At 40.6% G+C, this 12,320-nt stretch overlaps 1 protein-coding gene across 1 annotated transcript in view; it reads right to left on the bottom strand.

The window, feature by feature from the left end:
• Nucleotides 1–251: 251 nt before the first annotated feature.
• BNIP1 (BCL2 interacting protein 1) overlaps nt 252–12,320 on the bottom strand; it is a 76,894-nt gene continuing 64,825 nt past the window's right edge. The window contains exon 6 of the mRNA XM_069652416.1: nt 252–1,712. Within this exon, the coding sequence (XP_069508517.1) occupies nt 1,516–1,712 (197 nt within the window). The 3' untranslated portion in view covers nt 252–1,515. The remainder of the gene's footprint in view (nt 1,713–12,320) is intronic.

Genomic DNA, 12,320 nt, shown 5'->3' with positions numbered 1-12,320 from the left:
ACCTGAAAAGAGATAGGACACCATCTATTTTTATGGCACATGCAGGTACACAGAAGGCTGCCTCCATGGCAGAGTTGATCATATTAGGGTTTTTGTGAACTCAGAAAGCAGAGAGTTCTGATGAAGTTCACAGTCACTTTTTAACTAAGATGTATCCTGCGGCCAGAGCACTTGAACATTTCATATTTAACAAAAACAGCAAATAGTATGAAAGATTTGCAATTCGATTCAACAATAGAAAAAATGCTGGATACTGTCATGTAGTAGTTTAATAACTGAATGCATTCAATGAAACATGTTCAGAGGATTTTGATTTATTGATTTCAGTTATATTTTAAGTTCTGCAACTCACCTCAGATGCTGATCAAATAGAACCATCTCCTGATCAAATGGTGATAAACATGTGTATACACGTATCTTACATAAGTGTCAATAATGCCCCTGGAGAAGTTTTCATGGGTGACAGGGAGGTGTGCTGCTGGGTGTGGGCATGGGAGATAGAGTGAAGCTGAAGAATCCAACTGAATGATGGAGGAGGAAGCATGTGTTGCCATAGATTTAGAAATGGTTTATATGGTGGATTAAAAACATATATGAAGGTACACCGAACTGCTTAAACGAAAACCAAACAAACAAGGATGGGAAATCAAAAAGGGCTATGGCTGGTAGGATACAAGTGCTACAGGAATACACTCCTGAAAGAACTAGTCGCTAGCAGTGGTATGTGCTTGGAGAAATGCACCATTCATTTGCGAGAGTCCCCAAACCTGGTTCACATTGGTCATTCTGGATGATTGTTACATAGATTAAAAAAAAATAGTTTAGAGATCCAGTTCTAACATGCTCCACGAGTTACAGCTGAATAAGAAGTCCTGGGAAATAATGGTGTCTGCCCAAAGCGCACACCGCCAGCATCCAAGACATTAACTCTGGGTTCCAGACAAATTGTGCCACCCAAGAGAAACACATCTGGTCCTGCTGCATTACTATTGAACCCCTTAACTCATACAAATACTGGATAATATCCACTGTCGAAAGAGACTTGTGTTTCTTTTTATACTTGAGAAGCAAAGTCCCCAACATTGCCAACCACCTGTCTCCTCCATGTAGGCAAAGACATCTCCCGATTGAACAAACACCTACAAAGCCACTCTTGTCAATATTGGAGTCAGTCTGGCCACCTGCAGCTGCCATGCCCATAATCCGATCTGTTCAAAAAGTCCATCTACTCAGCTGTGGGATACAGACTTGTTTCTCCAGCTTAATGGCAGCAACAAGCAAGAACCTCCTTCGATAAAAGGGAATGACAATCCTCTTTATAGGTTCCATGCCTCACTCCAAACAGCTCATGAGATGTTCCAAGGCTCCTGACAAAACAAATTCCAATCCCACCACATAGTGTGTGTATGTGGTGCTTCATGAGGATGCTGCTGCGGATTTGCCATGGTCAGGTTGCAACTGAGCAAACCACTGCCCCAGGGTCTTCTGAACAAGGAATCAAGCCAAGGATTAGAGTTACCAAAAAGGAAAAAGCCTTTTCTTCAGGATGTACAAAACAGTCGAAAGAAAGAGAGCCAGGGCTAGGAATATCAGCAGTTTATCAGTCAGTTCCCGGCGGTTGTATTTCGTGATGAGTTTCCGTCCCAGCTGGATTGTTCCCGACATGGACTTAAACTCTTCGTTGGCCTCCAGGATGGTCCTTGAAGAAGTGGCTGCAAGGAGAAAAGGAGTTCTCAGATCAACGGTTATAACAAGACAGAATAACTGCATTTCTATCATCAAAGCCTCCATTTGTGAATCAGACAAAATGTCAAGTTTCAAGCTATTAGCCAGGCATACAAAGTCACTCGCCACCTCAACGCCACACTTACACATCTACCAAGAGTCAATTATCACTAGCCAGTGGAGAGTGTACATTTTCAGCACTTCTAGCAGTGATAGGAAGGATTCCAAAAGGGAATATAATTCAGATTCACTGGTCAGGTGTTTGGAGCAAAGTACGGCAGGTATGTTTGGTCCATCCTGTTCAATCACCTAATTTTTTCAAAGGTGTGGCAAACCAATGCATCAGTGGAATGTTTGGGTATTTCATGCAACATTTTGTCAACAGATAAACAGAGTTACGTTTTCTCTGCAGTTCTCGATGTCTTCTCTCTGGGAGGATATTAAGTGATTACATACGCCATTGCAGATGTGACTAAATCAGGGAATGTGTGCCTTGTCCCAGAGGAACCAGGGAGGTGAGGCCACTACGCACAACCCTCCCCTAGGTACAGAGCAAGCAGGGTCCCACTGGGGGTGACTGCCCCCTTTTGGGGACAAGGAATGCCCGATCAGAAACATCCGCCCTCACTTCACAGTCTGACCTATTTGTTGAATACATGGGAACTAACCAGGGCAACTATGGACAGGGCCCTTAAGGTGGGAGGCTTGGTTTCTGACCTGTACCTGTCGCCGTATTTTGATGGAAGCAAGGACCAATCACATTCTCCCTTCCATTCCAGGAAGGAACTTAAAAGTGCAGATGTTCAGAACGGAGGAGAGAATATGCTGTGGCCCATGAAGCGCAGGCATGCCGAGCCATGCAGAGGAGTCGTCGTGTGGCACAGACACTGAGGTGGGTGGAGACAGTGCGAAGGACACTGTAGTTTCAACGAAGGTGCAGACCCCAAATGCTGTGAGACCGCTGAGGCATGAAGCACCGCCACTGGAGAAGGAGAGGGGCGCCAGCATCCAGAATTGCAGACGTCGCCGCTTCCAGCAGGGGAAAGCCACCAGGAGCTGCAGTCTGTGTCAAGCCTGAGAGGGAAAGACGCAGATCTGAGATAGCTATAGAAGTCCATAGCCCTGAAGGAGCAACCCGAAGACAAACCCAAAGCACTCACAGAGCTAGAGAAGTCCATACCCCGCAGAGGCACGCCAAAAGACCAAAAAGGCAGTAGGCTGCAAAGGGCTAACAAAAGCATCGACAGACTCAAAAAGCCCGAAGCCCAGGAGGTGCTAGTCTAAGCAGTAACCCACAGAGAGGTGAACAAACTCGAGAACCATACAGAACCATACAGTGTGGAAGACACCCATAACCCACCCTGGGCTGGAAGGGGGTCCGCCCTGCGAAGAACCAGAGAGAACCCGAATTGGGCTGAAGAAGCACACCGCCGATTCAAGGACACCCCATGAGAGAACCCAGGAAGGTTCAGGAGAAAAAATAATTGGACGTGGGAATACTGAGCACCCCAGGTCAGGTTGACTTCTTCCTGGCGGACGGATACAAACCTGAATAAGAGAATGTTTTGAGAGAACTTTTGAAGACATTTTCTTTTTGGAGAAATCATAACCTTTTTCTTTCTTTGAGAGACATTTTCTCTTTTTTTGCTTTGGGAAAACCCATTCACTCGAACTCCCTGGGACTTTAATTACTAGGTGGGCAGGGAATGGAGGGGGGGTGCAGAAATCAGCAACCACTAAGTTCCCTGGGTAAAGCAACCCTAAAATAAGCATAAATCTTAGGATTTGTTTCCATCGTCTTCATTTCTTTAGCGTTACGTTAGTGATAGGCCAGCATAGGATTTGGACAGAGGACTGGACTTTTTTGTGAGATATCTTGATGAGCACCCCGTTATTGTTTTTAGTGTGGGGAGCGCATCTTAGTGCTAGGGCTTAGAGGAGGTATTTATTTGAGTTTACCAATAAAGGTTGATTGAACAGATCTGGGTTGTCTGCCCACAAATGTTTTGTTCATGGCTGGACTGCCCGCAGTGCAACTGCTCGGGCCCCCGTTTTGACCATTCATTAAATGCAAGCTATCCATCATTAACAGAAAATACTTTTTTGTTGCAACGAGGTAATTTGAGTTGTTTATTGTTTTACGTTAGTGTGAGGAGGTCAAAGAGGCAATGGAGAAAAAAGACGACACCAAAAGGTTAAACCAACAGGGCAAAGTCAAACTACATGTCCCATAACCCACCACGAGAAATGGAACCAAGGTGGGGGAAAGGACAGAATGAACAAAGGGAAGCATTATAGGTACAGTCCAGTCATACGGTATAGTGGCCAGTACACCCAGAGAAGTACAGGGCGGGACGGCCAAACAGGACATGGAATGGGGTGGAGGGGGGAAGGCAAACTGACTGCAGGTGTGGTAAGTGGGTGGGAAAGGCGGGTGGAGGCTGAATGGAGGGGAGGAACAGAGCATGGGTTAAAAGAAGCCCCAGGGAACTCACCAGGTGTCTTATTACAGCAGCAGCCCTGGCCGGCGACCACAGAGGAGTGGGAGGAATCCCCAGGTGCTGTACATTGGGCGTACTAGAAGGCTGAAAGAGCGGCATCGCAGAGATCCTCATCAAGAGGCAGACTCGCTGCCCAGAAAGGCTCGAGGAGCAGCATCAAAGAAATCCACACCCGAGGTGGACTCACTGACAAGGAACACCCGGCCGTAAAGCCAGTTCACAGTTTGTTTGTTTGGTTGAAAACCCAGTTGGGGGACGGCTGGCGAAGGAACGGAAAGCTAGAGCCCGAGAAAAGGAATTTATGCAAACTGTTTATTTACTCATTCCAAGAGGCGAGAAGCCTGAGAGAACATTCCTACAAACTCTGAATTGATTAACCCTTCACACCGCAACCCGGCTGAGCTAAAAATAAGCATGTTTTGTTGTTTATACTGAAGGGCTGGTGGAAAGGTTAAAGCAGCAATAAATCTTAACTGTTAACCCAGTATTCGACTACCGCCTACTACTTTACAGTTAGTCATATATAATTGCTTTTATAGAGTATTGCTTTTGTTTAACAGAAGGAATCATCGTAGACATTGACAATGTATATTTTGGTTTTACCACTCTTTTTTGCTGGTTTAGTTTTGGTTCCAACTATACATTATAGGTTTGACTTGGTGTTTCAGTTTCTTCAGTCGCTAATGTTCCTTACTTTGTAGACCTAAGTTAAGGCTGATTCATAATGTTTGTTCAAGTGATATGTAGAAGTATAGATTTTATGGAATGATATTTTTTATCTTATGGCTTGTACAAAAAATTTTGAACAAAGTATGTGTAAAAAAGATTTTTTTAAAACTGAAATGCACAATAAATAAAAAAATAAAATGCACTTTGCATCGGATCCTGAGTTGTGTTGGGGTAAATCCCCATTCCCCAGTGTACCCAATGTGGGGGTTCTTGGCGTTATTAATGCCGGCACAATTAGCACTGCGCTAATAGCGCTGAAAACGGGCAGAAATTGTGATTTTTACCTCCAGCTTAAAACTCCCATTTCCGCCCAACTCGAGAATGGGCGGATTGTTAAATGCAGCAGTAATAGCATTACCGTCGCAACTCACCACTCCGCCCGACTTGTGATGAGGCCCATTGTCAGTAGAAGAAATGATTAGATGACTGATGATATATTTATAAAATCTTTATTTTTAATACAGGATTTTTAAGTGAAGCAGGGGCTCAGTACCACTCTCATTGAAAAAATAGTTTAGAGCCAGGACTCATTAAATTGACATACATTTTAAAGGTTTTTTTAATGAGATATATCAGTAATAATTGTGTTTGAGTAGAGGATGTCAGTTTTAGTTTGATTTAACACCACCAGTTGAAGGAATTCGAGATTGGATGTTTTTAAAAGGAGAAAAAGAGATTTTATTGTTGTTATGTGTTATGTTGTGATGGTGCCCTGGGGAGGCCTTTGATAGATATCTATGGGATTGTAGGGTATATGGACCCCTGTTTTTTTAAGAGACTATATTTTCGAGTATTTTTGTTTTGGCCAAAAGGTTATGTATGATTAACCATGTTTGGAGCACATTTTGTCACTCTAGAATGTTTACCCATTCATTACCCATATATGGATCAGATTGGCCTCATTAGATAATTTGTTTTAAAATTACACAAGCCACTTCCCATTTTAAGGTTTTACTAGTTATTTTTGATTTTTGGGAGCTATGCCAGATACTTTTTTTTTTTAAGAACCTGATCATAGACATTATATTATTATCACATTAAAGCCCCGAATTTTCTTTAATTCCATTTAAAGAGTGCAGGTATCTTTATTAGTAATAGATGGGGCATTTCTAAAAGTGTGCACGTTGAGCAATGGAAAGAAAGCATTTTTAGGCACAATACTGTAAAGTAATTTGGAAAAGGGAACAGTGCATTGCCCAATGGGTTTACAACATATACTGAATGAGCACAGGGTGGTGCCTCACACCCTTGTATTAAGTAGCATAGAGATGACTGCAACAACTGGAAGGGTCTTACATGCGTAACCACATTATCAAAAGGAAGAGCAGATGCACACAGTTTATTTTGATAGAATTTGTAACAATAAGAAGGTTAGGAAGTACATCAGAAGAGGGAAATGAGAAAGTGATCGAGGAAGGAGAGGGAGAGAAATGGTGGTGAGAAAGGAAACATGGGGGAACAAAAGGGAAATAGAGATCGAAATGAGGGCACAGGAGAGTGCTACACTGGTCAGAAGAGTAACTAAGGACAGAACGACGGGGGACAGCATATCCCCCAATGCATAGTAAAGAATCATTGAAATAATATTCCCACGATCACACATGCGCCGAGAATAAAAGTACAATTATAAATGAAAATTATACAACAGAGAAGATTAATGCAATAGCAAGTGACACCAGATCAGGCACGGCAAACACTGAGTACATCAGGAATTAACAAAATTATAAGCACTTTTTGGAGTAACACCATGAAATGCGCATTGACACAAACATTTGTATTCAGAATGGGGGGGGTAATCATAATGAGTGGGAGCACTCTCACCAGCCCAAGACTGAAGTTACATATACTATATAGGGGACCACGATCTTTGTATACCATTATTACATTTTTTGTAACATATTAACAGATATATTGGGGAGAGATTTGAGTAAGTGATAGGGGATAACATGCACTATTTTAGGGATTAATTATCTAATTACACAAGGAATCACATTAGTATTTTAAGGCCGGGAACATAAAGGGGTGTGCCATTAGGGCAAAGAAGGATTTTTTATGGAGCACGCACCCCGATAAGCATGGTTTTCAAGAATAAAGGGTAGATTGTTCAGATTACTTATAGAGTTTTTATTTAGATAAAACATACTCATAGATGAGAAAGAAGGACCAACGAGTGCAAGCAAGCTAGGAGCTGTAGAAATGAGGCAATACAACTCAAGAATAGTAATGGCTCTTTGTGAGGAATAAGGATAGATTAATGTGACAAACAAAGAGTTGTTCAATGGAAGTTTATTCACCTTTTAAGGATTGCAAACAGGAATATGGAGGATTTAGCACAAGCACTGAGCAGGTTATGGACCAGTAATAATTATGATGAGTGATTTATTAGAAGAAGTGAAGAGGAGGGGAACTTGGAGATGTGGAAAGAGAGGACATCATGCACGAGTTTGGGAAAACATAGGGATATTAGGTTGGGTTTTGTCATGTTATGGCCATAAAGAGGGGGGAGCGACACACACAGAACATTAGATATACACACATATATATATATATATACACATACACACATATATACACATACACACACCACCCCCCACAATAGTAGTCAATATTTCCACAATGCAAGTATAGCACCAACTCAATCAATAGTAACCCCATGTCTTGCTAAACACAACATAGGAGAACATAAAGTGCATATCATTTTGTAGTATATTTGGAGCATATTTTAAATTATAGGGGAGTGGTCACAAGATATTAATGAACACACAGTAACATCCAACTGGCAGGTTAAGGAAGAAGGGGTTATGAGAAAAAACAATCAGAGCACTCCTGCCAGTGCACAGAACCGATGGCAGTAAGTAAGACATTTCTTTTTAAAATATATATATTATTAATTTTTGGAGCACAGGAGGAATTTTGATATGGCCTTAGTGGAGTATAGTGATACCCTTTCCTATAATGTTTCTTCTAATTGTAAGTAGTAATGGATGAAAGAGGGAGATGAATAACGAGAGAAAAGGTAGGTGGGATCTCCTCATTGATTATTATTAGAAGAAAGAGGTTTCAAACTGATAGCATTTCTCCTAAGTAGAGTGTAGTAGGTGTAGATAAAGTATAGAATATGTACAAGTATTGCCATATCTAGTGAAGAAGGTAGAGAAGACTCGTGGTTGTAAGGTGGAGTAACCCTTTTATGATAATGTCAATGAAAAGTATTGAAAATATGTTCGATATATGTTGTGTTTTAGTAAAGAAGAAAGAAATAATGGGTCATGAAAATGGTGGGCAAACATTGTATGCATATATGTCACACTTGCATTCATTTAAACAGTGAAAACGCCTTTCAGCGTCATGAGTAGGCATATTAGAGTAAGAAGGGCAACACTAAGTGCTAATTGTAGTTTTCTCCAAAATAAACACAGTAAAGAAAGAAGAGACGGTGGTCCGGCGACATCAGGAGGACTACAGAAAGAAGAGTACAGAGAAGATGTTCGGCAAAACAAAGAACGCTAAAAGCAGGCCTGCCAACAAATCTACATAAAACAGATAAAGCATAGTGCACCATTGCCTCCACTTTAAAAAGATGCGATTGCATTCTTCCTGGCCATGGACGTAAAGCGATGATCCCCCAGCATCATCACATTAATGAAATACACAGCGGCAAGGCCAATGGCCTACATGCAAAGAAAGGAGAAAACAAACGAAAAGTAAAGTACTGTGTAATTTGTTAGTATATCATGACATTTACCTCCATTTGGTTTCTACAGGAAGTGAAAGACATTTTATCCATGGATGCGCCAAGAAGAAAAAGAGTGGCTGAAGTAGACTGTTCCGTTAGTGTCATTGTTGGTCTCGTGTATGTTTCGTGTTTTATTTTTATGGTTACAAAAAAAAAGTGGGGGGGTCAACTTGATCGCAGGAGTGTTAATAATGACAAATCTGTGTCCAATAAGTTATATTAAGAATAGAGGAGAAATGTTTCCTTTATCAACTAAGAGAAGTGTTTGGAGATGATGTTTGAGCTCAGCACAGCACAAAGAATGACAACATGGGGCATGAACCTATGAAGAGCGTGGGGCAAGTGAGGGTAAAACAACATTTATGTGTTTGCTTTTTGGTCCTACGTTACAGGCACCCTCGGGTATAAGCATAGATGAACACAGGTGACACTAAGGTAAGAACAAGAGGGTGGGGAAGCAGTCATTCAATTAAATTAAAGAAGAGGACATTTAGAAGCAAGTGTTTTAGGAGTTAGGAGTACTTAAACAAAATAGAAGCATTCAAGTAGTGATGTTAAGGTTTTAGGAAGAAGTTTTGATAATAAAATGCACTTATTTTCCAGGAAACACACTCAGTTTTTTATATTTCAGATGCACAGAGAACACCTGCACTTCAAGTGACCTACAAGCAGAGAGAAATGCCCTAACTGTCATAGAAAAAAGGCTTAGGGGACCCAGCCAGATGCCCACTGCTGTTGAATTGAAGGAAACAAGAAGAGGAAACAATGCTCTTTATGGACTCCACCATTCCTATGTCCCCAACTATGACAATGTTCCCTTCACTGACTATTTTACTGAAGAAGACAATGTGTCCTACAGCATGGCCCTTATATGAACTAAGGGGCCCCTGAACATGCTGCAAGGCAGCCAGAACAAGCAATAATGGACTGATGAAAGATCTGTGAACCCGATATGGAGAAGAAAAGAGAACCTGATGGAAGATGTTCTAACAGAGGTTAAGTGAGATGATGGCCAGAAAACTCCAAGCAGCTGGTAAATGGGACAGGGACAAAGGAAATGTTGGGGGGTGGGGGAAGGTGGGTGTACAAATGTATACTTAATAACCTACTACTTAGAGGAAGAAAAGAGGAAAAGTGTAGAGGAGAAAAAAAAAGAATGAGCTGCTGGGTCCCCTCAGGAGAAAATATATAAATGTTGTTTAACGACATCTCCCGATTCTCGTAGTAGCAGAGTCACTCGCAGTGCATGTAAAATGAACGTTTAATTGGATAACAGGGGTGGAATCAAAATGGAAGTAAAGAATGTTACTTTCTGGGGATACATATAGGGCAAAATATGCTACATCTTTGAAAAAAGAATACACGTAAAATAGATTAGAAGAATATAACATGATTGGAGACACTATTGATTCTTTAGGAGGGTCTTTCAAGTTACCTCCCATATTTGAGATAGAGCACAGAGTTGAGGGGGTGACTGAGATAGGGATGCATAGGTACATTGCATGTGGAGAAGGGTAAATAACAATTATGCGGTTGAATACATCGACCATAGGGTGGAATGAAAAGGAGTAGATCCTCCCCCTCTTTGGTGACAGACAGGTGAAAATGTCATTCAGGACATGTGCCCCGCCTTCCTGTCTAACATTATAAAAGTGAGAAGCATTGTTCATTGAGACAGCCAGGCTGCCCTTATTATAGGCACTGCACAAATTCATTTAGGACAACATAAAAACAAAGGAATGCTTACATTGCGGACAACATACAAAATATAGACCACAGTTCCCTCTTACATATTACCCACACTCAGTCATTAGAAAAACATACTAGAATAAGGCCCATAATGATAGAAAAAGAATCCATTCCTTTCAACATGAATACCATGGTATGTATTATAGATGGCTACAGGCCTCAAAGCCCCATGAAAATTTAAAGTGTTGAATAAATAAGATAATATAGTGCTGTGTGCAACTCAGAAAGGGAGTGCTTGGGCAGAAGCCAATATGCAGCGATTCAGCAGTTTAAATAGCAGAATATATCATTATTTCAACAGTGTTGCTTATAAATGAAGCTGGCATAAAAATCATAGAAAAGATAAACCAGGAGGGGTAACCAATGAAAATGTGGCAGATAATCTATGACCTTGGGCACAATGTGCTAAAAGGTCTGAGGTAAATAAGTCATTCTGCAAACTGCTTTTTTTCTGGCTTGAGGGTCAAAATATATCTCGTGTTCACTGAAATAGAATGAGTCATTGCGACATGGAATAATAATGTCAGTAAATGGATGGGGAAGTTTCCATCTGTTTACCCAATGAGAAATGGTAATGCATTTCATGAATAGGAGTTTGACCAATGAAATTATAGAAGTTATATGAGGACAGAAATTATGTATTGTGTTTTGCCACACTAAAAGTGTTGTCTAAAATGTAAGAAAAGCTGAGATAATCTTTTTTTGAGCCTGTAAGAAGGGTGATTAAAACAAAATACTCTCGGCTAGTCGTTATCTTTGTCTGTCTTTTGCACATTGTGGGTTCCCTCCCATGGAGGCTGGCAACAGGAAATTATCCTAAGAAAGGACTTCTTTAACACAGATGTATTGTGATTTTTAATTGATTATGAACGGCTTTTTGTGTGAAAAGAAGCAGATGAATTACAATTTCTAATTGTTTTTGGAAAGGCTTTTTTTGTGAATACATTTATGAATTACACAATTGAAATTTTTTTAAGATCAAGTGTATGTATGTGCTATATTTATATATATATTACCGTATATTCCGGCATATAAGACTACTTTTTAACCCAGGAAAATCTTCTCAAAAGTTGGGGGTCGTCTTATACGCCGGGTGTGTTTTTTTTATAGGGCGGGTATATCCCAAACTCTATATTTTAACTGGAAATGTTGGGGGTCGTCTTATACGCCCAGTCGTCTTATACGCCGAAATATACGGTATGTATACATAGGAAAAGTTACAGATAGAATTCTTTGGAAATTAGGTAAAGGAATGATACATTTTGTCCAACAAAGATTAGTTGAAAATATATAAAATTATACGTAGATTGCTTGTAATTAATATGAATTCCTTTTTGCACAATTGTTATCTTGATTCTATCCCGAAAAGTTGGTTTCCCAGATATACCTCGGGTCATGGGGAGAACTTATTTCTAGGTATTTCAACTGCATAGACAAACAGGCGCAAGACGATATGGTTTGCAACTGAATACAATGGTGTTTAGTAATTATATCTCCCAAACTAACAGTGTTGAGTCCAACAATATTTTTTATTGCAGTAAACGGCAATCTCAACATAGTCTAGGACAAATGTAATTATATAATCAAACTCCAGCCCTAGAATATCCAGAGAAAATGCTGCATGGTGGGAGAAAGAAAACACTGTTTCCCAACAATATTATGACTGGATACAAATTATAACTGCCTCAAGTCAGAGGGCTAAGGAGGGGGTAGGAGGCGGGTGCTTTTGCATTTTTCTGTGGAGAGGTCCCATCTTCTCAAACAACAGCCTGGTCACTAGTGGATTCCTTGGCTAAAGCTGAATCGAGTAGGAAAGGTAGACTATTTAGAAAGACTTGCCAATTATATAACACGCACTGGAAACATCATTATCTTTTCCC

Source organism: Ambystoma mexicanum, chromosome 3p, assembly GCF_040938575.1.
Source record: "Ambystoma mexicanum isolate Mex_15411 chromosome 3p, UKY_AmexF1_1, whole genome shotgun sequence".
In the NCBI taxonomy this organism is placed as follows: Eukaryota; Metazoa; Chordata; class Amphibia; order Caudata; family Ambystomatidae; genus Ambystoma; species Ambystoma mexicanum.
Note: the sequence above shows the minus strand (reverse complement) of the source record. Positions and strands in the feature narration are given on the sequence as shown.